We start from the raw sequence: 27,709 nt of genomic DNA on the forward strand, positions 1-27,709 counted from the left end.
CTTCTTTCACATAACTTCCTTAATGTATAATTTTTGAACACTTCAACTTCATTTTACTTAGTTTTCTATTAAGTAATTTAACAAATATTAATGAAACATTAATGATTACATGCTGGGAACCACATTTAGGTAGGGGTTATAAAAGTAAGGTATAGGGCCGGGGATTTAGCTCAGTGGTTTCGCTGCATAAGCACAAGGACCCGAGTTCAATCCCCGGTACCCCCCCCAAAATAAAATAAAATAAAAACATACAAGTAAGGTATAATCCCTGAATTTAAGAAGAAAAGCATATGAGCAAATGAGTCAATGCTGTTTTAGAAGTGATGCATATATAGATATATATAACATAAAAACATAAGCAATTAGCTCTACCTAGATTAAGGGGGTTGAATGGGCTTCATATACAAAAGACACAGAAATTATTGAAATGATTAAGAGTGCAGTGAGCTCTCTCACTTAAGTTTCCCCAATTTAACACTCCAGGAGACTGAGACAGGAGGATATCTTCTGTTTTTTGTTGTTTTTTTTTTTTTTTTTTTTTTGGTAAGCAGGATGATCTCAAGTTTGAGCTTAGTTTGGGCAACTTAGCCAATTAGCAAGACCCTTTCTCAAAATTAAAAAAATAAAACAAAAAGAGGCTGGGATGCAGCCCAGTGTGAAGGCCCTGAGTTCAATTCCCAGTATTGCAAAAAAATAAAAATAAAAATAAAAATAATTCAATTTATGGGCTGGGATGTAGCTTAGTGGTGGGGAACATTTGCCCAGCATGTTCAAGGCCCTGGGTTCAATCCTCAGTACAGACAAAAAAAAAAAAAAAAGCAATTTATGGCTTTTCCATACCTATAAGAACAATAGTTTCCTTTACAATTAGTATCATCTATATCATTTATACCAATAATCACTGTGCTTCTTTTTCTTTTTTTTGGTACCGGGGATCAAACTCGGGAGCTTGCGCTTGCGAGGCAGGCGGCGGCACCAGAGCTAAATCCCCGGCCCACTGTGCTTCTTTTGCAAACAACACTACTGTAATTCCCGTTTCCCACCCTGAGAACAAGAGCTTCCGCTCCATAGCTGCACAGTGAGTGGTGAGAGACTGAGACCTCTCGCCCGGAGCCCTTCCCTCAGCCCTCCGTGGAGTCCGCCGAGGTCACGCTCCAAACACAGGGCCGACCTGGAGGGGTGCCACTGCCCGCCCACCGGTGAGCACAGCAGGAGGGAACTGCCCTGTGCAGGGGCAGCCAGGGAGGGGTCCGAAGCCTCCTCTGCCACACCCCGCTCCCTGGTCCTCCAGGGACTTTCTAAAGTGACAGAACTGTTCTAAGACTGAATTGTGAAACTGAACAAATCCGTTAATTATTTTAATTGTACACCTAAACAGATGGGATTTTGTGATAAGCAAAGTATACATCCATAAATATGTCAAAGAAAACTGAATTAAGAAACAAAAATGCCACAAGTTAATACCTGAGGGATGCTGAGCTCCAGTACCTGGCTTTTGGTCGTCTCACTGAGCTGGCAGAATGTCACTGTAAAGTCAGCTTTCATCTCTCCCATGAGCTAAGGAAAGAAACTGCATTTGGCAATCGAAATTCTTCAAAAATATAGTGAAAAGTAATTCAGATGTTAATCGGGAAAAAATAACATTATGAACTCACATGTAAGAGAAATGCAATTAATTCATCATCATCCTCTTCTCCAAGTAATCCTCACTTGGCTTTGAACAATTTTCTAAATCTAAAAGGAGAAATATCAATTCAATTTGTTATTAAAATTCTCAGTATTTTAAGCATTATTCTTAAACCAATCATGATGCTTTAACATCTGTATTAGAAAATGACAAACCTTGTATAATAAAGATCAAGGAACCCACCAAGAATCTGAGCAGCAGTAGGGAATAAAATGAAAAGCCAGTTACACTTTAATTTAAAATTAAGATTCTAAAATATTTTATAAGAATGAAGAGAACTTTCCATCTTAACATAGAGACTACATGGTACTAATTCTAGCTTAGTGGTTTCATTGCATCTTTGGGAAAATGACCACTATTAAATATACTGTCTTAGAGATTTAGGAACAGTGCACATGAAATCATATCACTGCTGTGAACTGCAGCAGACCTCCCTGCCCAGCACTAGCGGGCTACACGTGCACCCGCTTCTTGCTTTCCATAATTCGCCTATGTTGTTTTATATCAGGAGTCAGACCAGAGCCCTACATGGCTCAAATGGGGATGAAAGACGGCAGACTGGTGAGGAGAGCCCCTCCCTCAACGGCTGCCATGGAAACCTAGGCCCTGGTCTGTGAAGTGCAGGGCTCTGCTGAGTTACATGCAGCTGAGGTCACCATGACCCCAATTAAAACCTGTTCCCCTGAATTATGGCTTCTCACTGACCCGATGGGTTGCTTACTAACTGTACCTGGTCCCAGTACCAGGTTGTTCTATCCTCACAAGATAAACAGTGCTTACTCCCTGACAGCCCTGCCTGGCACCATCATCCTAGGTGTTCGGCAGTGTTTCACTAGATGCCTTCAAAGCACACCCTGCTCCCTATTGCTTTCCATGCTTGTATTTAATAAATCCTGGGTGTGCTTGAGGGCCTTTGTCTTTGCTGCCATCATCAGCACTGATCAGGTTCCAAGGCCCAGCTTCTTCACTCTAAGTCTAGTTTCCATCTGTTCTTTAATTCACCTTGTGCTGTAGTGGCTCACAGGAGACCAGGACCCATAGCAGAGGTTCTGGCAACATCCCTTTCCCAGGTCCCCATAATGAACAACTAGCTTATAGGATAAATGCTGACATGTCTTTATAATACCAAGAGAGGCACAGAAATGTTTTTTGTATTATTTTTAAATCACCTTAGACCCTAAATAAAGCATTATAAATACCTCCATTTGATAACATTTTGTCTGAAAGCATAAAAAAGCAATGAAACATTTCATAAAATATAAAAATTAAGAGTTCTTAACTTTAAAATCATCTTTAACTAAATCATTTATCTCAGCATTCTGAAGTGCTTTTTAAGTGATACAAAACTTAACGCATCCTGAACCCCCGCACCCTTTCTGACCTCATTCCCCCTAACTCTTCCCCTGGCTTATTTGGCTACACAGTGGCCCTCCTATTCTCCTTAAATACACCTCTCCTCAGGGCCTTTGCTTCCCTTGCCTGCAGCAGAGCTCCCCCAGATAGCTGTCTTGTGTGGCTTTGTTCCCCCAAACTCCTTCAAGTCTTGGCATAAGTGCTAACCGGTCTTAAAACTCCAAGTCCCTCCTTCCCTGTACTCATTTTCCCCTGCTATACTTTCCATATCTACTGTGTAACTCGTTTGCCAACTTACTGTCTCTCCCTGTGGAAGTCAACACGAGGACGGCTTTTATTGTCTCATCTCTTCATTATCACCCCTTAGCACAGTACAGTGTTCAGGACATACTGAGTGATAAGACTCAGTAAATATTAGTTGAATGAGTGCAGGACAAAACAGATATAAAACTGACGAAAGACAAGGGCGGCAACAAGATTGCTTGATGAATGTCATTTATAAAACTTTGATTCTTAACTGTGTCTATATCATCAACTTTTAAACTAAGAAAACAGATAGGATGTAAAACTTTTATCTTTTTATACTAATATTTCTGCTACCTGGTGTTGACAATATCACTACATGCCTTGACTTCTACCTTGACCTTGGCTGGAAAGGGTGAATTTTAGATTTTGTGAGGAATGGGAAGAAAAGTGGGTGGGAAGGAAGATATATTTTAGTTTCTAGCAAATGTACTGGAGACACAGAAAGGATTAAAACGTGGTCCTTGGGGCCAGGGATTTAGCTCAGTGGTTTCACCACCTGCTGCACAAGCACAAGGACCCGAGTTCAATCCGAGTACCAAAAAAAAAAAAAAAAAAAAAATGTGGTCCTTGTCCTCAAGGAGCTCAATGTCCAGTGGGCAGATCAATGAACACCTTAACATTTGCTGTGACTATGCGGATGCTCAAAATCTCACCTACACATATTCATATACATACATGATGCTCCAATCTGAGTAACTATAAACAATGCAAATTTGTCTAAATAGCATTTACTGTTTTGAAAAAACAAACATGTTCCCTTTTCTCTTTAGCCTAAATTCCAAATGAGATGGCATCAGCTGATACACAGAGATTAAAATTTCAGCTTTATTACTAAAAAAGCTACTCTGCCCCGGAATTAGCTCAGTGGCACCGTACCTGCCTCACAAGTGCAAGGTCCCAAGTTCAATACCCAGTACCACAAAAATAATAAATAATAAAAAAATATAAAAGCTACTCTGGAGATCAGGCCCTAGGTCTACAGATGAATTACTTAGTAATATGCTGCTGCTCACAATGAATCCACACTCTGAATAAAAAACGTAAAATAAAAATACCAATGGTTATGCAAAGATTTGAAGAATGTATCACCTACATATCCCATAGGAGTGAGTGAATACATGGAAAATGCTTGAGACAGAGACTTTAAAATGAAACAGTCAGCTGGGTGTGGTGGGGCACCCCTACAATCTCAGCACTTGGCAGGGTGAGGCAGGAGGATTGCTGTGAGTTCAAGGCCAGCTCACACAACATAGTGAGGCCCTGTCTCAAAACCCCAAAAAAAGAACAATGAAAAAAATAAATGGTAATAAGCAGGAGACTGACTACAGACAGACGGACAAGAGAATGCTAAAGCCATACATTCTTTAAACAGAAGAGATAAACTTCAAGGAAAAACTAAATCATCTGAAATTTAAAATTTTAATTTATCTTAGCAAAATGTAGCAGTTGGGTAAAATCCTTCGAAAGGTTTCAGCATATTGGCATGGAAGGTAAAGCAATGGGCAAACAGAAACTTACAATTTAAGATATTTTAGAATCTTGGAAAATATTTAGAAACTGTTTTATATGATATCTGAAAAATATCTGGGAATTTGTTTTCATATAGTGGTAGAGAAAGTAGAAGAAGAAAAAAGAAGATAACTAAGAGTGGAATAAATTATTTTCTTCATTAGAATTTCCAAATCAACAGGGGAGAAAAATGAATGCATATCTCAAACAGAAAAAGATAAGTGGGGAGGACTGTGAAACACTGATGAAGCACAATGTAAGGCAGAAGAAATAAAATAAAATAAAATACAATGACAAAAAACAAAATACATGAATAATTATTAGAGTAATGTGAACAGGCTACATACTTCAATTAGGATAAAACTATCACACTGAATAACAACCCAAACATATTTTAGAACAAAGTGAGAGAGAAAGGTAAAAAATAAAGTGAGACTGCAGGCAAACCCAACCTAAAGAAAAAGAAACATGAATAGCAGGGTTAATTTCCAATAAATTGAAGTTAAACATGAAAAGTATTTGTCAGAATTTAAAAAGTCATTGTTAGGATAAAAGGTACTTCTGGAAGAAAATATAAAAAATACGTGCCTACCAAGAATACAATACTACATGCAAATTTCAAATAATTTTTTAAAAATCTGATTTAATACAATTAAAATAGAAGCTTTTAATATGAACCTCTTAAGAGTCAACTTATTTAAGAGATAAAAAATTGGGTCATAAAGGATACACTTTTTTTATATATTAAAACTTCTGGGGCTTGCCGGGGATTTAGCTCAGTGGTTCTGCTGCTTGCCTCATAAGCACAAGGACCTGAGTTCGATCCCCAGTACCCCCCCAAAAAAAAAAAAAACTTCTGGGTCTGGGGATTTAACTCAGTGGTTCTGGCACCTGCCTTGGAAGCACAAGGTCCGGAGTTCAATCCCTGGAACAAAAAAAAAAACCTTCTGACTACAGGATATATATTTTTGTATACAATCAAACATGTCCAAAAATATTTTAAGTTGAGCCACAAAGAAATCTTAACACATTTCAGATAAAGCTTTTACCAAATACATTCTTTCATCACAAAAATATGGACAAAATTATTCCAAATAATCAGAAATTCAGAACATGATGATAAATAGCACTTTGGATCAAATAGGAAATCAACTGACTTCATAACATGGTAAAAAACTATAAATAAAAACTTTATTCACATAATTATGAAAGTCCAAATTGTATTAGAGAAAAATATAGCTTGAAATTATCTTTATTATTATTATTTTTTGGTACCGGGGATCGAACCCCGGCCCATATCTTTATTATTAAAAAGTAAATAAGATGGCTTTTTAAATGTTAGTGTCTTGCTTTTCAGAAAGTGGTCATTACACGAATATATTTTCACAGATTTAATTAGTACATTTAGGATTTACTCACAGCTGCTTTTGACTAGGATCCAGTAATAGGTTTAGAGTTTGTAACACCTTGTTTAAATTAAACATCCCAATATTGGCCTGATTTCCTATTTTGTATCTTCTTTCATCATCAGATGTGTTTGGTACAAAGTCTGTTTAAAATAAAATATTATAGCTTTACAGTAAGGACAATTATAATAAATAGCTTCTTTCTGTTTTAAGTTTATATTTAAACTTAATAAATGTATATTAGATAAAAATCTTTCCGATATTTATTACTTAACTGCAAAGAAATACGGACGCTTAGTACCCATCTACACTAAAAGCTCCTGAAATACTAACATTGCCCAATAAAGGAAGACATTTCTAGCCTACAAGAATTTCCATTTTCTCACACCTCTTCTGCTCTCTCAGTGCTAGAGTGGAGCCCAGGCCAGCGCTCTCCCCCGGGCTCCACCTCCAGCGCAGTCTCTGAGCTCCAGGCTGGAGGGCTCGGCCTCTGCACTCCCTCTGACCCTCGCGGGCTAAGCAGTGTATTATTGTTCCCGCATTTTATTTATTAGTAGAGTGAGAGGTTTCCAGAGGCACAGAGCCATGGAGGGCCAGACACTAAAATGCACACCTAGCCCACCCGGCAGCATCCTCGGAGATATGCCTCCTGTCACGGGCTCTAAAGTGACATTCCCCGAGGGCAGAGGACACAAGCATTCTTTGCTCCACTGCCTGTGGCTCACAGAAGATCTGCCCGGCACATAAAAATGACTCTTTTATGAAGGAACTTTTCTTTCTACTATCCTATCACTTTATTAGTTTTTAACGTTTACCTAAAATAAACCTGTGGTCTATTTCTCGTGAAACACACACACACACACCCGAGACATACCTGGATTATATATAGGCCTCCGTAAAACCAAATGGACCATAGTCAATAGTAATGGATAACAAACTGAAGTTATCAGTATTACAAACACCTAAAACAGCAAAGAATCTAAAAGCTTAGCAAAAATAAATGATTCCCCCCCCCCCCCGCTCCTTTCTTTCTTTCTATTTTATTTTATTTTTTTGGTTTTGGTTTGGTTTTGGTTTCCATGCCAGGGCCCTCATGCCTGCTAGGCAAGAGTTCTAACACTGAGCTACACTCCCTCTCTCTGCCCCACCATCCAATTTTTTCCTTTAACTCTGTAAGATTATTCAGAATAAGAAAGGTCATAAGAATGCCATTTGTCTTAGAGATGAAACAAAATTAAATTATCACTTGAGGTTTAAGCGGTGAAATTAATAGCCTAATATATGTTTAAACTAAACTTTAAAATTAAATTTTACCAGGCTGGGGATTTAGCTCAGTGGTTCCGCCACCTGCCTTGCAAAGTGCAAGGTCCCGAGTTCAATCCCTGGTACCGAAAAAAAAAATTTAGCCTTTTGTTTTATCGTTTCCCTTTTCCCCAACAAAGATTTCAAATATTATAGGAACAAGACCCCAAGAAATGGAATTTTCTCTTTTACCTATCCTCATTCTCTAGCATTCATTTAAAAATATATTATTTGAAGTGGGACTAGTAAAAGAACAAAATTTTCAAAGGTTGTGAAAAGAGGAAAAGATAAAAATATGCATTTGTAGCCCCAAGGCAGTCACTAGCTACAGAACATTAACAGCATGGGGAGCCTAGCCCATTTTTATTTGTTGTACTTTTGGGGTTGTTTTTGTTTCTTTGGGGGACTGTTTGTTTTGGTTTTGCTAGAAACATCTGTATATAATAGGAAAAAATCTAGAAGAATTGATATGAAATGGTTAATAGTGCTTAGGAGAATGAAACCCCCACCTCTCTAAACTTTAAATTACTGACCATAGCACATAGTACTTTTATAATTAAAAAGTTTTAAACATCTTTAAAGAACCTTAAACATAATATATAGCACTTTACACAATGATGAGGTAAGACAGATTTATGAGTAATGTCATCCTATTTTGTGATCACTATTCCATTCAAAGCCATTTAAAAATCTGTTGCTAAGAACAAGCTTGGATATTAAAAATGTTAAGAAGATCATCAGAAGGAATATTTTTAAATACACAAAAAGAAATCATTTACTTAATTCTAATTTCTTATCAGCAGAATAAAATATCAACAGGTAATTTCCCGTGAGCAAAACCAACAGACATCCACAAGGCAACCAGCTGTGCTGTCTCAGATACTACCATAGAAAAAAAATCCTAAAATAAAATTTAGAAAAATTTCAGTTTTTCAATAGTACACATTTTAGTCTTTTAGGATCCTCTGATGATGTATATTATAATCTTGAGCAAGAACACAGGAAGAATTCTAACACAGGCCGGAAGGTGGCTAAAGAAACAGAAACAAGTATATGTAAGAAAACTTAACCATCTAGAAATAACATATAAAAGACTCAAGAGTATTATGGTCAACATTCTCCATGCCTAATAAGAAAGGTGAAACTAATAAAATTCACAAGGAAGTTAAATTAAAGCAATGAAAATTGTTAAACCTGCAGTGTGACACCAAGAAAAATAGAATTCCTTTGCCTGTGAATGTTAAAAGAATGAAAAAGTTATTAAGATCAAACTTTCTACAAGAATAGGAAATCACATTTTCCTATTATCTATTGGGTTTATTTTTAAACAACTACTAAAAGAAGGGGAACTATCAGGAAAGGGGAAGGGACTCAAGGTTCGGGGGAATAAGACAGTACTAGAGAGAGGAGACATGATCATAGTATGGTATACATGCTCACATAAAAACGTCACGATGAAACCCATTATACTGTTCTATTAAAATAGGCTAATAACTCCAATTTTAAAAAGCATTAGCAATAGAGATGGGAAATAAAGACACTTTTGAATGATAAAAAATTAAATTAAAAAAAAGAGCACTATATAAATACCTACGGTTGGGCCGGGGATTTAGCTCAGTGGTTCCGGCATCTGCCTTGCAAGCACAAGGTCCAGTGTTTGATCCCCAGTACCAAAAAAAAAATACCTACGGTAGATACCTAATGTGTGAGGGAAAAATATATGTGACCAGTTATAAATGCAACTCAAAAAATAACGTATACAGTCAGGATGTAGGAACACCTGTTCGCTTTTTCTAGGCATAATTTGAACAAAACAACTGTCTTGCCTATGATGAGGTTCATCTTATCTTCTTCTAACAAAATGTTCCAGGTGCTTTACACTTCCTTTCCCAGCCAAATTTCTGTGAGTTTTTAATCTCTAAGGTCTTTAGGCCAACAGAAGAAAACGGAGTACTGACTTTTCCCTTCAAAAACTGACCACGTATCTATTTGGTTCCTTGACATCTACTGAGGGAAAGTACTCCTGCATGATGAAGTCTAACAGTGTCCTGGAGATGAAAAGGTCACAACATCAGTGTTCCTTAGAATACAGTGTCCCATATATAAGTGCCTAACACACCCTTAACACTTATGAATTCATTAGATCAGCCTGAAAATTTAGAAACTTCAGAATAAGATTCTACTGCAAAACAGACAAAAATATTTCCTCTACAACAACCAAATACAGAAATACAGTTGGAAGATCACACTCTGTCGTACCTTACTATGTTCCAAATTTGGATCGATTTGATAAATTTGATTCACTGAGTACCTACTGTATGCCAAGCCCTGGGCAAGTCCTAGGAAAACCCAGTAAGACCCGCACCTAGACTCCAAGGGGCCACTCTATCGGGGAAAAAGACATAAAGTCATCCCATTATAACACTATAATAATAAGCACAGTAACAGAAATGCGGAGAAAGCACAGCAAGAAGAGCAGGGAAGGATCACTTATGTGCTGGTCATGTAAGACTTCACAAATAAGGTAACAAAAAAAGAGCAAATGGCAAAGGATAAAATGCGTACGTATTATACCTTGTACTCCCTATTTTAAGCAGCTCTTCTAGTTAACTGACAAACCAAGATAGCTGACTGCCTGGGATAAGAGGGAATCTGGGCGGGGGGGAAATGGGTTGTAGAGTTTGTCTAACAACTAGGCAGATGGAAAAGTAATGTCATGTTAGCCAATAAAGGAGGCAGTTCAAGGATGAAACAGAGAATCAAATATGCACCAAAGTCCAGAGTATTTGACCATAACTGCACAACGATCGTTAGACTGAACAATTTCAAGGTGGGGGACTAGCTCAGTAGTGTAGCGCTTGCTTCGCACACGTGAGGCCCTGGGTTTGATCTCCAGCACTAGAAAAAAAGTGTGACCAAGATGAAAAAATTTCAACAGCATGGTGAATCTAAACACTAGCGACCCCCAAAAAGCACAGCAGGGGCTGGAAGTAACATGAAATAGTAGAAACAGTGACCTCTCCCCATCAGCAGAACAAGCATGAACTCAGCAATTACTTCCTAAAGTGAGAGAGGGCCTCAGAGAATGGTAGCTACACGTGTGAGGACTCACTTGCCTGCTCTGTTCATTCATTTCTTTCATCTTTTCCTCTTGACATGGCTCTTGTGCCAAACCTGGATTGCTAATGCCAATAACTACAATGCAGGATCCATATTCCAAGTGATTCTAGTTGGCCTAAGATGATTTTTCTTGTATGTCTAATGATCTTTGAAGCTGTATTATCATAAATGTGTACAGAAGTTCTTTTAAAGGAAGAAATGTTTTTGTCTGAAGAAATACCCTCAGTCTGCTTGAGGAAGACAGGGTTCTACTTCACAGATGCCAGCAGATGCCAAGATGTCAGAGAAGGGCTGAAGCCGAACTGCATGATCCACAGGAAGCTTTTGTTCCTTTGCAGCAACCTCTCCTCCTCCCTGCATCTTCAAAAAAACATACTTCGTTTTAAAAGTTTCTGTGTGAATATGGTCTGTTGTTTTTGTCTTGCTGAAGAGGTTGAGTTTCACTTCTGGGTCAAACCAGAGTGTAAAGAGAGAGAGGATCATCCAGGGAATCCCAGAATTGGGAGGGAGCCATGGAATTCTTGAGGCTGCAGAACTGGGGAGTTCACAGCACTTCCCCACCTCTCTGAGGGCCACGAAGGCTCTCAGCCCTTACTGACTTACAGATTGCATAATAAATTACCTTGGAACAGGGACTTCTGAGTGTAACGCTTCTTTTTTGAAAGTTCCTAAAAAACCCACAAGAAGCAGGGCATGGCGGCACACATCTGGAATCTCAGTTACTTAGCTGACTAAAGCAGGAGGATCATGAGTTCAAGGCCAGCCTGGGCAACAGTGAGACCTTCTCTCAACAATAAAGGGCTGAAGTGTAGCTCAGTGGTAGAGAACATGCCTAGCAAACTGAAGAACCCTGGATTTAATCATTAGTACCATTTAAAAAGAAAGAACTTCTTGGTTTTACTTAAAAGACAGAAAATATTTAACTTGATGGCATGCAAGTAAGCATTTTTCTTTTATTCCATTTTTTAAAAAATGTGATTTTCCTATTCAGCCTTTTAAAAAAGGAGTCCTGTCATGTAGTGGCAATGTGGGTAAACCTGGAAGATATGCTAAGTGAAATGAGGCTAGAAAAACAACTATTAAAAAAAATAATGAAAAAATAAAAAATACTTTACAAAACAACTATTGCATGGTTTGACTTATATGTGGAATCTGAAGAAGTTGAACCCATAAAAGTAGAGTAGAATGGCCCGCCTATGCCCCACGTCCCAGCAGCCAGCCAAGGGGGGCACCTGAAGCACCCCCTCCAACCCTGCAGGTCATAAAGGCCATTGTCCTGAGCTCCAGAAGATAGAGCAGAAGTGAACAACAGAAAGAGGGCCTCTCTCAGGGTCCTTAATGAAAACTGAAGCCCATTGGAAAACTGAAGATAATCTCTGCAATAAAGGCATACCAGACCACCGTGCTTGCTAAGTTGGAGGGATCATCACCTCCCATCGGAACCTGCACTATCTTCAGGGGAAGGGCAGCTGGAACCTGCAGTACAGCCTTGCAGAGTTCAACCCTGCAGGAGGACAGGGAGCTCAACTTGGGACTTGCCGCCAGAAATCTGCCTGAATCTCATGGGTCTACAACTGGCTTGCTGAGACTCATTGACTTATATCTGCACACTGCTGTCTATGTTGTCTACTGTGACAGCTGAGACATACCCTGAAGAGGCCCTTCATTTTTATTTTTTATTTGTTATTTTCAAATTTTATTTTTTGCTCTTATTTTTATTTTTTTTCTACTGTTTTCAAATTTTTCTTTTTCCTTTTTTCTTTCTCTCTCTCACTCTCTCATTCTCTTGCTGTCTCACATTGTTTTTCATCTCCCTTTTTGTTCCTCTTCTGGCCCTAATTCGGATTTCTTCTTTTCTTCTCTTTTTCCTTCTCTCGATTGTCATTAGATTGATTGATTGATTGACTGATTGATTGATTTATTTTTTGGTACCAGGGATGAAACTTGGGACCTTGCGATTGCAAGGCAGGTGCTGGAACCACTGAGCTAAATCCCCGGGAGATTGTCATTAGTTTTAAAGGAAAGTAAATACAGTTTCTAGCCTCCCTATTCCTTTTAGGTTGTTCTGTTCATGCCTTTGTTCTTTCATTCTGTCTTTTCCTCTTGTCTTCAACAGTTTCTTAGAGTTTGCATGATCTTCCTGTGCCCTCTGGCCTCACTGCTAACCTTCCCCTATCCTTCTACCTATCTCTCCCTCCCCAACTCCTTCTAGCTCCCCATCCTGAAGGGTAAAGTTGCTATATTCAAGAGTTTATAACTATAAACATATGTTGGGCTGGTCCTCGATTTTGATTTAATTCACACAATTAGAGGTGACAGCTTAATAACTACCACAAATTGTCATTTTGTAAGCTGTGCTTGATGCTGTGGTTTTGCTGATTTTAGCACTTGGGCTCAGGTGTTGTGACTGATCTAATCAGTTGTCCTTCCTGGTATAATGAAAATGAGATACCCTCAGAGCCATTAGAGACTCAAAACCTAAAGACCAGGTATATCTGGAAGACACCTCTGAGAAGCAATCATTCCATAAGGGTTCTACATACAAGAAACAAAGATACTTACAATAAGCAATGTCGAACTATTAATTTAGAAATTAAACCAAGAACAGTACCAAAAACAAAAATGAGGAGACATTTAAGCAAGGCACAAACCCAGACTTCCACCCCACCAAAGGCAAATTCTGGTGGGGGTGGAAAAGTCTGATAATCAACCACCTGGACACCCTGAACTGATAGCACAGGAAGTAAGAGAAAGATGAATGAGGCTCTAGAAAAATTCAAAACAGAAATAATTTCCCAGAGAACTACAGAGATGGTGAGCAGAGTGAAAGACATGATTAGAGGCTCTAGAACAGAAACAGATAAAAAAAACAGATGGGCTCAGGACCATGATGGAAGCCATGAATGCCCAGCATAGGAAAGAAATAGAAATCACGAACACCCAACATAGGAAAGACATGGAATCCATGAAACAGATTCAAACAGATATCCAGGAGATTAAAAACTCCATTGAAAGTATTCACAGCAGACTGAGCAAATGTGATGATAGAATATCAGATATAGAAGACCAGGATTGCAGTTAAGTGACCATGAAAACAGATTTCTTAAAAATAGTAAGGGACCACGAGCAGTCAATCCAGCAGCTGCTAGATGATGCAAAGAAGAATAACATAAGACTGATAGGGGTCCACGAAAAAACAGGAGAAAGTAAAAATGACATAAAAAAACTATTCACAGAAGTAATAGTAGAAAACTTCCCAGTCAGAGGTAGAGAAATGGACATACAGATAAGCAAGGCATATAGAACTCCAGACAGCCATGATCAAAAACAATATACACCTAGACATATAATAGTCAAGATTCCAGAAACCCAACAGAAGAACAAAATCCTACAGGCAGTTAGAGAAAAGAAACAAATCACCTATAAAGGAAAGCCCATCAGAATCACAGCAGACGTCTGAACACAAACCCTCAAATCAAGGAGAGCCTGGAATGAAGCCCTAAAAGAAAATAACTTCCAACCTAGACTGTTGTATCCTGCCAAATTATCTTTCAAAATTGATTGGGAAATTACATACTTCCATGACAAAGAACACCTGAGAAATTTCATGATCACCAAACCAGCACTCCCAACAATTTTAAACAATATCCTAAAAAAGACAATGAAGGTCACAACTCCATGAGGCCCAACAGAGTGAAGCCACCAGGCAAGGCAAGAAACTAAAGGGAAAATGGTAAAAATAAAAAAATAAAAAAGCCAACATCAGTAAAATATCATGACAAGAATGAGTCCATATCTATCAATTATAACCATCAATGTTAATGGCCTCAATTCACCAATCAAAAGAAACAGACTGGCAGAATGGATTAAGAAGCAAAATCCAACAATATGCTGTACACAAGAAATACACCTAGGTCAAAAAGAAATTAACAGACTGAAAGTAAAAGGATGGAAAAGAAACAGTTCTCCATGTGATAGGAACCCAGAAAAAAGCAGGGGTAGCTATCTTATTTGCAGACAAGGTAGATTTCAAACCAAAACTAATTAAGAGAGACAATCATAAATATATATGCACCAAATATTAATGCACCCAACTATACAAAACAAATATTAATGAACATGGAAAACCAAATAAGCACTAATACAATTGTAGTGGGGGACCTCAATACCCCACTATCACAAATAGACAGATCATCTAGACAAAAAGTCAACAACAAAATGCTAGAACTGAACCAAGCTATTGAACAAATGGACTTAATAGATGTTTAGAGATTGTTCCACCCCACAAAATCAGAATATACATTCTTTTTGGATGCTCAGGTTACAGGTCTGTGCCTCCACACCCAGCTGAGATCTTAAATGTGTTAAGAATTTGAAAGAATATGAATGCACTAGCCCTTGCTGTTCTCCGACCTATCTTAGTTAAGCGGGGGAAAGTAGATAGGAATATGGAAACTGGAAGGGATGTCCATATCCCGAACTAAAGAGGGAAAAGGAGAATTATTCACATTTATTACCTTTACAGATTTGACAGTAATTTTTATAGCCAAGGTTATTTTTGTCTGAACTGGAAGTGAAGTATTGCAGGATTATAATAACAGGGCCGGGGATTTAGCTCAGTGGTGACACCGCATGCCTCACAAGAACAAGGTCCCAAGTTCGACCCCAGGTACCAAAAACACAACAACAAAAGGATTATAATAACCACTATAACTATAGTGAAAGTAAATTTAATTAGTAACATAAGTGAAATTCATGTAAAATATAAATTTAATACAAGAAAGTTTGGAAGATCCTATGGGGCACAAGTCTGAGAGGTGCCTCACTCAAGTAGCCTGAGAGGCTCCAAGACCAACAGTCCACTCAGGCATCCCCTCCGGGAGGGCAGGAGAACCAATGAGGGTCTCGTGGCCAGAAGTGCAATCAGGGAAATCAGGAAGCTTGTTTCCCACCAACAAAACCATGTAAGTTCAAACTGGTAAAAATAATCCATATCAATAAACACTTAGAACATAATTTCAAATATAAAATTGATAAAGCTTTAATCTACTTTACGACCATTAAAAAGTCTACAAATAAGAAGAGCTTAATGAAAGTCCATGTGGCTTAAGTTTGCGTCTTTACTTTTATGGCATAAAATACTTTCAAATAAATTTAACGTGTATGCGAGGTGGCTTTCTGAAACATGGGATCCCTGCATTTGGGTATAGAAAAGATCATAAGGGCCATGTAGTCCATAAGTTTCTAAACTGAGAACCACAGTTCAGTAAAACATTAAGTTATTCCTTGAAAAGAAAATAACAAAACCCTATAGTCAAGTATCTTTGGGAAATGGTATATTAAACAAAACTAAACAGATTTCTTTGCTGAAGCATTTCTTGCAACTCATGGAATGATCTTGGTCAACCTCTCCCAGTGCAAGGAACTAAGGTTCAAGTTTGAAACAGATGACCTTTAAAATCCTTTCCAATTCTAATGGTTTATATTACTTTACATCCCAGATCACAGAACTTTCTCTCTTCCTTTCTTTTTTGAGACAAGGTCTCGCTGTGTAGCCCAGGCTGTCCTTGAACTCGTGGCAATCCTCCTGCCTCAGCCTCCCAAGTGCTAGGATTACAGGCATGCCCAGCTAGCTCACAGAACTTTGAAGAAAGGAATTATCTAACCCAACAAACCATAGTCTGGTGTTACAATTATTATAATAGCTAATACACAGCACTTTTCACATATTTCTTAATTTAATTTTCACACAAATCATGTTATACTTTACTGCTGATCCTCAGAATTCTTCCCCAGCCATTTCCAAAAGTAAACGATGGCTGTTTAGCTGTATCTCACTTACCCGGAAGTCACAGAAATTCCAACACTTGGTGCTATGTCCCCATGATTGTGCTTTTCTTATTCAGTATCATACCTGAACTTGTCTCAACATCTGGCTTCATTTCTTATGTGCCTTCACTGTTCCCAACTGCCATAGCTCTACTATACACCCCGACAAATCCTGACTTACTGCCATTCTAGAAGTTCCACAACTGCTCTACAGTGACCCTGGCAAATTAGAAGCTATCTGACCTCTGAGGCTTTTACACTGACACATTGTGCTCCTTGGCTTCTGCCTCAGTCTCTTACGAGTTCTCTAGCAATGATTCACAGAAATGTTCTATTTGCGCTGCCCCCCTTTTCTGAATGCCATTTAAAAAGCTTAGTTTTTGCTGAGCACACAGGCACATGTCTGTAATCCCAGCACTTGAATGAAAGTTCCAGTCTCACCAGGGAGACCCTGCCTTGAAAAATATATATAAAATAAAAAGGGCTGGCTTAGTAAGACAATGCTGGGTTCAGTCTCCAGGGCCACAAACAGCAAACACACAAAAAGCTTAGTATTTAAGGACTTTGTTTTGCCCTTGTGGTGCAGGAGATCAAAGCCAGGGCTTCACACCTGCTCGGCAAATGCTCTACCCCTCAGTTATCTGCCAGCCCCACTTAAAAGCTTAGGCTCTGCTTTTCACAGCGAAAAGTCATGCCTGCTAATTACTAATAATCTTATAATGATATTCTAGAAACATCTTGTTGAAATCTCAAAATGCTAATACTGGAGAAATAAATGCAAAATAATTTAATAAGACAGCATTTCCACCACATTTTTATTTGCATATAGAAAGTGGTGTTGCTCCTCTTACCTAGTGGCCACCATATCTTTGAGTCAGCAGAATGGACCCAAACACTATCTGCCCACCACTTGCAAGCTGGACAAAATTGTCTGTTTCTGAGATAGATACATCAAGGTCCTGAGGCAGGAAAAACTACAAATCTTAGAAACCTAAGTAATCTTTCAACAATTTTCAAGAAAAGAGACCTACTGGAAGAAAAGATGTACGAGAAAAAAACCTCTTCCAAAAATGTATTATTAATAGTTTTCCTAAGAGATATAGCATACTTTCTGATTATTTATGTTATTTGGGGAAAATCTGTTCTTTTAGCTGGTTCTAAAATTTTCATGGATTTCCTAGGATGCACAGTAAATATTTTTCCTAGCACATGGTCTTTTAAAGAACTAGAAGAAAGCAAATTTACTATTTTAATCTCAAATTCACATATACAATGACAGAATAATTGAGAACTTGTTATTTGAGATTATTTCTAACAGTTATCCAGGAAAAGAATTAAACAATATTCCTCATAAGATAACTATATGATGAAAACTTATAGGAATAAGAACAAAAAACTAATTTGTAAGAAGATATTTTCAACTGTCTGAGCTTTAAAGATAGTCATTTATCAATACATCAGCAATATTAACTCTGGAAAAATAACACATTTTAAGACAAATATTGTAGTTAAGAATTCCTGGTATGAAAAAATAAAGCCTAACCTTTGAAACTGCTACAAGACACACTCTTGATTTGAAAAGGAGTAGGGCAGGCAATTGAAAAAATACAATTTTTCACTTTATGAACATAATTTTCTTTAACAGGGTCAACTGGAAACACAGCTGATGAAAACAAAATCCTTCTTAATTTTCTCATTTGTTACATATATAGCATTAATATTCATTAGAAAAACTTTCATTCTTCAAAAAAAAAACTTAGTTATTGAGAAGACTATCATTTCCAATGCTATCTATCCAATATTCACACAGTATGGACAGGCTGAGCATCCCTAATCTGAAAATTCAAAATCTAAAACAATCCCAAATCCTAAACTTTCTGAGCACCTACATGATGCCATAGGTAGAAAATTCTCTCTGGCCTCATGTAACAAGTCACAGTCAAAATGCAGGTACACCTAAAATACTGTCTAAAATTGCCTTCAAGCAACATTATGTGTGAGTCTATGAAACATGAATGAATCTCACTTAACATTTGAGTCCTAGGCCCAAATATCTCATTATGTATATGCAAATATTCTAAAATGTGAAAAAATTCAAAATCCAAAATATTTCTGGTCCAAAGCATTTCGCATAAGGGATACTCAACCTGTGTATGGATCTGTCCAAGAGGATGGAGGATGGAAAAAATTTAAGACAATGAGGCATATACCCTATCTATACAGATTTCCACTTACGGAAGACAAACAGGATATGCAACATATTTACAAGTCAATGGAGGCGAGCTGCATTACAATATTAGAATTATAGTCAAGGGAACCAAAACATATTAGGCGCTTAATCAGATACACCATGCTCCTAAGAAACACAAAACTGAAGGAAACAGATATATACATAAGCAATACTAAGCTCAAAGAAACATGGTTACCAGATTTATAAATCAGCTATGGATTCCACTGGAAACTTTAAAACATTTGATTCATGCCTGCTCAAAATTCTAAAAGTTGAAAATTTGCCTCTGAAGAGACAAACTGCTTCCAAAATTTATGCATTAAAGTACATGTACTGTATTTAATAAGCTGTGGAAGAAAACAGCCTTGAATATGCTTCAGATACTCAGAATATACTTATTCTTATTTTACTCCCAATTTTTAAACTCTTAATGTTTTCATAATCCAAAACAATTAAAAACAGAAGAGAGTAGGTATATTAATAAAATCCTAAGAGCTTGGCATATAACTCAGTGTCAGAGTGCTAGCCCAGCATGTACGAAGTCCTGGTTCCATCCTCAGCACTTTATCAATCAAAACGAACATGACTAAGGAACACAAAAATCTATGTTTCTGGATAGAAATAACATTGGCAAAACACGTCATCAAATTATTTAATAAACATAGTAGAAATCTAATCAAAACATTAGTGGGTTGGTTTTTTTTGAAGAAACAAACCTGAATTGCAAATCTAGAAAAAATGTATACATATATTTTTTTAAACAGGAGAAAAGAGAGTCTTTGCCTATCGTACTACAAATTGTAAATATATAAAAACTAAACATATTGTTACCCCAAATATAAAAGAAAAGATCAATGGAACTCAGTAAAAAGCACAGGAACAACTCTACGTTCCTTCATAGTGAAAAGAGTACTTCAAATCAGTGGAGAAAGGTGGCGTAAGGACAATTAGCTCAACTGTGTAATAACTGAAATTTACTGATCACAACAGCAATAAAAGTAACCAGAAAATGTAGGTCATGACAGGTCTCCCACTACCTCAGGAGCTGTTATGGATAGTAGCTGCCCTCTTCTATGGTGCCTTGCCCCCTCCCCTGTGTGACGTCACGCCAAGATGGCTGCTCCCACCAAAGAACAAACCCTTCTTCCCAGCATGCCCCTGTTCCCGCCTAGAGAGTAACCTAATACTCGCTCACCTCCTGCCACCTAGTGACATCACCGGCTCCTCCATTCCCTAGTCCCTACCTCACTCAACCCCGCCTCAGCCCCTACAAACCCCACCCCAGTCTCTATAAAAGACTCTCCCTGCCCCGGCCATGTTGCTTTTGTCTCTCCTTTGTTCAGAGACAGCCCAGCAGATCTGTTCCCCTAATAAAGGCTTGTTGTGGCCTGGTCTGGTCTTGGTCTTTGGCCCTTTTACCTGACAGGTCAGAGTTAATCTTTATACTTTCCCTTTAAGCACACAGCAAAAAAGGCACCATCATGGGGGAATAAATGGCAGACAATCAATACACGATTACCAATAACAAATGCTGGCGGGGCTGTGGGGAAAGAGGAACCCTGCTCCACTGATGGTGGGAGTGTAGACTGGTGCAACCACTGTGGAAATCAGTATGGAGATACCTCAAAGAACTAGGACTGGAAGTCCCAGTTGACCCCTCTATTCCACTGCTGGGGATCTTCCCCAAAGAAAAGAATCATACCACAGTGATATATGTGCACCCATGTTCATAGCAGCACAGTTTGTAATAGCTAAAACTTGGAAACAGCCCAAATGCCCATCAACTGGAGACTGGATAAAGAAAATGTGGTTTTTTAATAAAATGGAGTACTACTCAGCCATAAAAAATGAGAAATTAGAGACATTTATAGCTAAGTGGATGCACATTGAGGAGATACTCTTAAGTGAAATAAATAGGACACACATGTGTAAATACCGAATAGTTTCTCTGGTGTGAGAAACTGAAAGTGTAAATGAGGACTAAATGTATAATAGGTAATGTGAAATAGGAAGAAAAGGGGGAAAGGGGAATGAAGTGGGAGGGCTAGGGGAAAGGATAGAAGGGAATGGGATTAATATGAGAAAATGGAAAAATAGGAACAAAATCTTTGTAAATAGGGAGGAATGGAGGGGTTGAAGGGAGGGCTGGGCAAGGGTGAAAAATAAGAACCAAGAGTGACTATGTAAAGGTGCAAATTTCCAATGATGAATGTCCTTATATTGTATACCTAAAATGTACCAATGATTAGAATGAATAATCGATAATGCAAAATAGGAAGAAAAGGTCCAAAGGGGTAGGGGTAGTGGGAGGGGCAGGGGAAAGGAAAGGGAAAGGAAAAAATGCTGAGAAATGGAAAAAATGGAAATAAAGTCTTTGTAAACAGGGAAGGGTGGAGGGGGTGAAGGGAGGGCTAGGAATGGGGAAAAAATAAGAACCAAGATGCATTATGTAAAGGTACAATTCCCAATGAGAACTGTAATTGTGTTGTATACCTACAATGTACCAATAAAAGAATTTAATACCAAAAAAAAATCAATACGTGATTTTAGCATCCACCACAGAAAAACAATTACTAGATCTCACAGTGCATTTTCTTCTCTTCTAAGGGAGACTTTGTTTTGAATTGGCTAAATTATATAATCAATGCACTTTCCTTTATGTTTTAACATTTTAGTAGAAAATGGGCAGTATTTAATGATTAGCAGTTGTGATATGTTCTGACTGATGCACATTTTTGGCAATAAGCTGATCATTCAAAATATGTGATCGCTGACCATGGAACTATGTGCTTCGGAGATATTCACCCCTCACCCTCCTGACACTTAAACTGGTCACAGACTAGATCCCAGAGAAGGGGTGGGGGTGTGGCTTAGTCACAGAGCACTTGCCAAGTATGCCTGAGGCCCTGGGTTTGATCCCCAGCACTGGGAAAACACATCTGCTAAACTTTCACTGTTAACTGAACCCTTTCTCAGTAAGCGTTACCAGGAGTTACACTGATAACTCACTGATCTTTTATCTAATAACACTCAGAAATGTTTCATGCAGTACCATGAGCCAGACATGGTAATATATATATAGTATTATATAGTAGTAAATTTGTAATTTCTCTCTTCTTCCCCTTTTTTAAAAAAAATTTTTTGAGAGAGTCTTGCTATGTAGTCCAGGCTGGCCTTGATCTCATGGCAATCTTCCAGCCTCAGCCTCCTAAGTACTGGGATTACAAGTGTGTACTACCACTCCTGACTGTAATTTCTCTTTGGCTGTAAAACTTACCTAAGATAAGGTTTCAAACAGTATTATCAACATGGCAAGAAAATGCCTTCATATGTCACCTTCCAACATTGAAATGACAACTTTGAAAATACTTTCAATGACACACTCAGTCCATTTTCAACCATCAGTACTGATTGTCTCATTTACATAAATGCATTAAAAACATCAAAGTTGTTTCTGGACGGTGTACAAGAGTAGTTTGTTCTTAGCAGTTGCCCGCACTGCTTTTGGCTTCCTAGACTCAAGGTTAACTTGGTCTAAAGGGCTACCTTTGGATTCTGCATGTCCTGATTAAGAGGTTGTTCCTCAAGGGTCTAAATGTAGAATAACGTGAAAGAACTTCATGAATTTCACCTGCTTTCCCTACTTAGCCTTGCTGTACTACAACGCCTTAAGAGCCAGGGGCATTTTGTTTTAATCTGGCCAAGCAATCACTAAAGGTAAATGACTGGGCAGGATTGTGCAAAGAGCTACCTTTGCCAACTGTAGTTTAATTCCTCTATTACCTGCTTCCTTCTCTGCTAAAAGGGGCAAATGACATGATTGTCATAATGAAAATGTGTGCTGCTACGCTCTATTTTGGCAAATTCTACCTGCTGTATGTGTCTTAATAACCCTAATGTAAATCAAGATAAACCACATTTGTATATTAACAACTTTTACTGTAAAGTACTTCGCATGTTTTTAATCTTCAGTATTAGAAAAAAGACCTATTAATAGGCTTCTTATTCTATGGTCCTTTTATTCAGTAAGAAATCTATACTTTTAAGATAAATATGAAAATAATGTGCTCGGGTATAGGGCTATTTACACTCATACAAGTGTGGTTCAGAAAAAAATGTTATCAGAGAATTGCAGTTACCTATTTGTTAGTCAATTTTCTTCCTAAGAGTGAATTTTTGAGGACAGAGTAAAGTTTCTTTTATCTCAGTATTCCTGATGCTTACACATTCTTTCATTGGCCGTGCTGTTGTGAAGATTGAACGCTTAATCGATCAGGATTTGTTACCGATACGCCATCTCAGCACCAGAACGGATCTGACACCAGAGCTAAGGAAAACTCTTTCTAACCCGTCTCGGTACCAGTCCTGCACATTCTCAGGAGCTCCTGGGCCGGGTACAGGTGGATTTAACATCACTACGTGTTTCTACATTTCTGTACCAGCACCCCCGAGCCGAACTCACACCCAGAGGTGGGCAGGGGTGTCCAACGCTACCTAAGAGGTTTTCAGAAGAGAGGGTTCAGAAGTCGAGGGCCGGGCCACTTCGGCCTGAGTCACCGCAGCCCCGCTCGCGGCCCGGCTCGTTACGGGAGGGCAGCAGGCCGGGCCTTCCCTCTGGAGCGGATCGCGAAGGGCAGCGACCCCAGCGAGGAAGGTCCCGCCCGCAGAGCCGGGCTCGGCAGCAAACCCGCGGCGGAGGCCTACTTTCATTCCTCCACCTCCATCCACAGGCAGAACTCCGGTGACCGCAAGGCCTCGCCAAGGCACCGCTGCATAGGTCACGCCCGCGGTCAGAGCGCCGGGACCAGGCGGGGCAGGCCGGGGAAGGCGCTTCCGGCGCCCGGCTTCCGGTTCCGGGCCTCGACTTCCGGGAAAAGTGCCTGCGGGCCAGAGGCGGAGCCGCTGGCTGCCGCGACTTTCGGACCCGCGGCATGGCCGCGCGCTGGTGGCGGTGGTGGCGCGGCTGCTCCTGGAGGCCGGCGGCGCGGAGCCCCGGGCCCGGCTCCCCAGGCTGTGCGGGGCCGCCCGGGCCGCGCGCCGCTGCCGACGCTCGCGCGCAGGTGAGGCCGGCGGGCGGGCGGCGGTGCAGAGGTCACCGCGCCAATGACCGCGGCGGCGGAATGAATGGCCGGGCGCGCGGCGGCGGAATGAATGGCCGGGCCGCGGCGGAGCGGGGCCTGCAGACCCGCGCCGGGGCTGGGCGTCCCCGGTGCCGTGACAGCAGAGCCCCCGGCCCTGCCACATCCTTTCGGTGAGCGCCGGCCGCAGCGGAGCCCCTCCCGGAGCAGCAGGCGCCGAGCCCCTCGGCGCGGGCTCCCTGCGTCTCGGCGGGAGCGGGCACGGGTCCCGTGGAGAGGGCGCCCGCGAGCGGGTGGCTGGACGGGAGCGCCCCGAGCGGCGCGCGTGGACGGGGCCGGGAGGGCCCTGGAAGCCACGTGGGGGAAGCTGGGTTTCGCCCGTGACTTGTGCAAGGAAACCCAGAATCTGAGCCCTGACCGAGACCCCAAGTCCCCGTGCCGCTGTGGGTCCAACTTAATTTCTTATCTCCTTTTCCGATCAGCTGAGCTGCTGAATGGACTTGGTGCGATGGTCCTGAGACTCTTCACTTTGTAGCGACCAATTCACAATGTACCAGGGTAGACTCGCTGTGAGCCTTACTGCCCGACGTCTAGGGTTCGCTTGTGTTTTTAGAGACAACCCTCCTCACGCTGTAACCGAGCGTTTACTTTCCATCTGTGAATCCCCCCACTTATTCGAATTTCAGGCTCTTCCGTTTCAGTCAGATTTGATACACTTAATCCTGCCGTGCACTAGTCATTGTATTTGCCAGTGTGAAATATGTAGCATTTATAAATGTCTACTTTGTGCCAAAGTGGGTGCATATTGCAATTATATGCAAGAGTTTGGAGAGAGAATGGACTGCGAGACCGAGACCAAGAAAGAACAGTGGAGGGAGCGAGGGGGGCGTGCGGGGAGAGGTTTGGAGAAGGTCTGGTTTCCTGGGCTCCGGCACAACTGTCCTAGGCAGGCTTCAGATTTAATGCAGCCACCATGTGAAGCCACCAGGTAGTTCTTTTCTTTGATAGTCCTTTTTTTCAGTTTTTCTTTTGAGCCTCCCGCGCAACCTCAGCCTGGAGAGGCCCTGCTTCCTGGTTGGTTTCCCTGTCTGCCTGCTTCGCCTCAGGGAGGGGCTGCACCGCGGTGCCAGCTGTGTGCCAGGGAAATCTTTACTGTGAATGAACGTTTGAGTGTCAGCCTCGGGCGCCTGTGTTTTGGTTACTTCAGGTCTCTGGGGTCTGATTGTCCTTGGGGACCCCGAGCAGCAGTAAGCCAAGTCTGTCTGACTAGTGCAGCTCTACGACTTCCTGATATTTGTATGCCTGTTTCCCATGAATACTGTTAACAGCTCTTGTAAGAAGTTAAAAGTCAGGGTGCATTTGACTGTACTAAGTTGGTTGTCAGATCTTTGATTTTTTTTTTTCCCTGGTACCAGGGATCAAACTCGGGACCTTGCACTTTCGAGGCAGGCATCAGAACCACTGAGCTAAATTTACCCCGGCCCTGATCTTTGATTCTTGTTGAGCATTTTCTCTTATTTTAAGAAGTGAATTTATGAGGCAGGGCTAATTTTCCAGGGACAGTAAGTGATGGAAGAGAAAACAATTAAATTGGATAATGATTGTTGCTGCTAGCAGAACATTACAGCTCCAGTTTCTCCCTGTCCCCTGGATACTTTACTGCCCTGGGAAGAGTGTCCAGCATCACTTTGGGGAACTTTGCCCTAAGGACCTCTCTGACGGAGGAACCTCCGCTGAATAGATGCAATCTTAAGTGTGGACTGGGGTGCTGGGGCGTGTGCTTCAGGTGCTGGGTGTGATAGCGCTGGACAATGCACCCCTAGGCAATCTCAGCCCCCCCACTCGGTGAATAGTTATTACTAGAAAGATGTCAGGTGAAACACATGGGAGTAATGAGATTTGAACCAAACTCTGACCTCAAAGACTGCTGTTAGCAGCTCTTAAACCACCTGAGGTAAAGAATGCCCAGTATTAACTACACCCCAGTAGTGTCCTCAGGGTCCCAAGCTGAAGAGCTGTTCTTCCACTACGATGTAGTTTGTCAGTATCATAATAAAATACCAAACTTATGGGAATTACTTGCTCACGAAGGCTAGAAGCAGCTTGTTACCCAGTGTAGTGGCGCAGGCCTGAAATCGGCCTCAATCAGGAGGCCCAGGTGAGAGGTTTGCAAGTTCCAGGCCAGCTTGGGCAACTTAGCCAGGCCTTGTTTCAAAAAGGAAATAAAGTAGGTGTCCCAAGATGATAAAAATCAGAAGGGGGGAGCCTTGGTTTGTTCTCTGAGGCCCTGACTGCTTGGATATCCTGAACGTTCTGAGTGGTCTGATGACTAGGGTTTGCCGTGGTGAGAACAGGGCTCAGGCTCAGTCTTCCCTGGGCACAGCGTGGCAGTCAGCATTCACTGACACCTTTGTATGCTTAAAGCAGGCTATCTCGTTACAGAGAAATCTGGAAATACAGAGCAAAAAAATACAGTCCTGGTTGTGCCAGGTGTGGTAAGGAAATCCTGTAATGCCGGCTACTGGGGAGGCTGATGCAGGAGGAACCAAGTGAGGCCAGCCTGAGCAATTTGGTCAACCCTGTCTCAAAATAAAGCAGAATAAGGCCCCAGGGGTGGTGGTGCAGTGCACATGTGTAATCCCAGTGCTCTGAACAATTTAGCAAGACCCTGTCTGGAAATAAAGGGCTGGGGTGTTGCTCTCTGGGTTCAGTCGCCATTGGGGGGTGACAGGACAGGATGGGACAGACAGTATTCATGAGGCTCAAGTGAAATAAGGATCTTAAAGCATGTTGTAAGACTTGCTTATAGGGCAGGTAGACTGTATTTGTATTGTTATATCCATCCCCTTTGTCAAAATGCTTCTTCAAATATCTGTACAGGGCCTTACTACACTCAGTAAATTAGTAATTTTTAAATGTCTTTATTTCTTGAATTCTTCAGGACTCAGTCTCTATCTTAGGGTCCCCAAGGCCTGCCACAATTTCTTGCCCACAGTAGTGGCCCCCCCAGTAATTGTTGGGATTAAAGCTGGGTGGGGTGGTGCATGCCCGTGACCCCAGCACTCTGGGAGGCTGAGGTCCAGAGCATTGGGGAGACCCTACCTCAGGATGAAAGTGGCTGGGGTGCAGCTCAGTGTGGAGGCCCTGGGGTCAGTCTCCAGTGCAAAAGAGTTGGAATTAATATCTTGTTACCAACTGAATTTTTAAGAAGCGGTCCAATGTAGATCTTTGATCTCTGATCAAGTTATATTACCAAAATGTCCCGCCAAGGTCCTGGTTGTTTCTTAGAAACAGTACTTACCCAGAAGCACTGTTTCCAAATATGCTTAAGAATAAAAACTCGAAATGGGCGTGACTTGTGTAGAGGTAAATTCCTTCCTTAGTACTGAAATCTCAGTCCTCGGTGATGCTTTCACCCCGCCCCATCTCCTCCCCACCTCCCCACCCCTTACTTTTTGCTGTGAGGCAAGGTCTTGCTAAGGGGCCAGATAGCCTAGGTTGGGCTGGGACTCGCCAGCCTTCTGCCTCGGCCTCTCAGCGTGCAGGTTACAGGTCTGGGCCTCCACACCCAGCTGGGATCTTAAATGCTTAAGAATTTGAAAGAATATGAATGCACGAGCCCTGCTGTTCTCCGACCTATTTTAGTTAAGGGGGAAGGTAGACAGGAGTATGGAAACTGGAAGGGATGGTTTACAGATTTTTAAATCTTCTCCTTTTTCTATATATGTTTTCTGTAATGAAAAGTATTGCTTCTATAGTAAGGAAAGGAAACTTTAAAATTAGCGTTTTTCTTAAGTTTGTAGCCTACTACCTCTAAATGGATGATAAAAAGATCACGTTTATTATATACTATGGGGGTTTTATTGTCTGAAGTTATGAACAAGTTTTT

At 40.6% G+C, this 27,709-nt stretch overlaps 1 protein-coding gene and 1 long non-coding RNA gene across 15 annotated transcripts in view; one reads left to right on the plus strand and one right to left on the minus strand.

The window, feature by feature from the left end:
* The window catches only part of LOC101697930 (uncharacterized), a 39,897-nt gene extending 16,301 nt beyond the window's left edge, over window positions 1-23,596 (minus strand). Inside the window, exons 1-6 of one of the 8 annotated variants that reach the window (XR_015449617.1) lie at window positions 16,526-23,590; window positions 6,275-6,404; window positions 3,339-5,780; window positions 1,843-1,877; window positions 1,656-1,734; window positions 1,465-1,557 (exon numbers count right to left, since the gene is read on the minus strand). This is a non-coding gene — a long non-coding RNA (uncharacterized LOC101697930). Of the gene's footprint in view, window positions 1-1,464; window positions 1,558-1,655; window positions 1,735-1,842; window positions 1,878-3,338; window positions 5,781-6,274; window positions 6,405-16,525 lie in introns of all 8 variants that reach the window. The other 7 variants (XR_015449622.1, XR_015449616.1, XR_015449620.1 and 4 more) reach the window with 7 other exon arrangements.
* Pdss1 (decaprenyl diphosphate synthase subunit 1) overlaps window positions 1-27,709 on the plus strand; it is a 192,550-nt gene that overhangs the window by 125,239 nt on the left and 39,602 nt on the right. Inside the window, exon 1 of one of the 7 annotated variants that reach the window (XM_004859905.3) lies at window positions 23,628-23,802. The exons of 5 other annotated variants lie outside the window; for them this stretch is intronic. In XM_004859905.3, the coding sequence (XP_004859962.1) occupies window positions 23,674-23,802 (129 nt within the window). In that variant the 5' untranslated portion in view covers window positions 23,628-23,673. Of the gene's footprint in view, window positions 1-23,627; window positions 23,803-23,938; window positions 23,994-27,709 lie in introns of those variants that run through there. One more of the 7 variants, XM_087207152.1, reaches the window with a different exon arrangement.

This window comes from Heterocephalus glaber, unplaced genomic scaffold, assembly GCF_053883595.1.
Source record: "Heterocephalus glaber isolate CG9 unplaced genomic scaffold, H.glaber_assembly_v1.0 deba00000768, whole genome shotgun sequence".
In the NCBI taxonomy this organism is placed as follows: Eukaryota; Metazoa; Chordata; class Mammalia; order Rodentia; family Bathyergidae; genus Heterocephalus; species Heterocephalus glaber.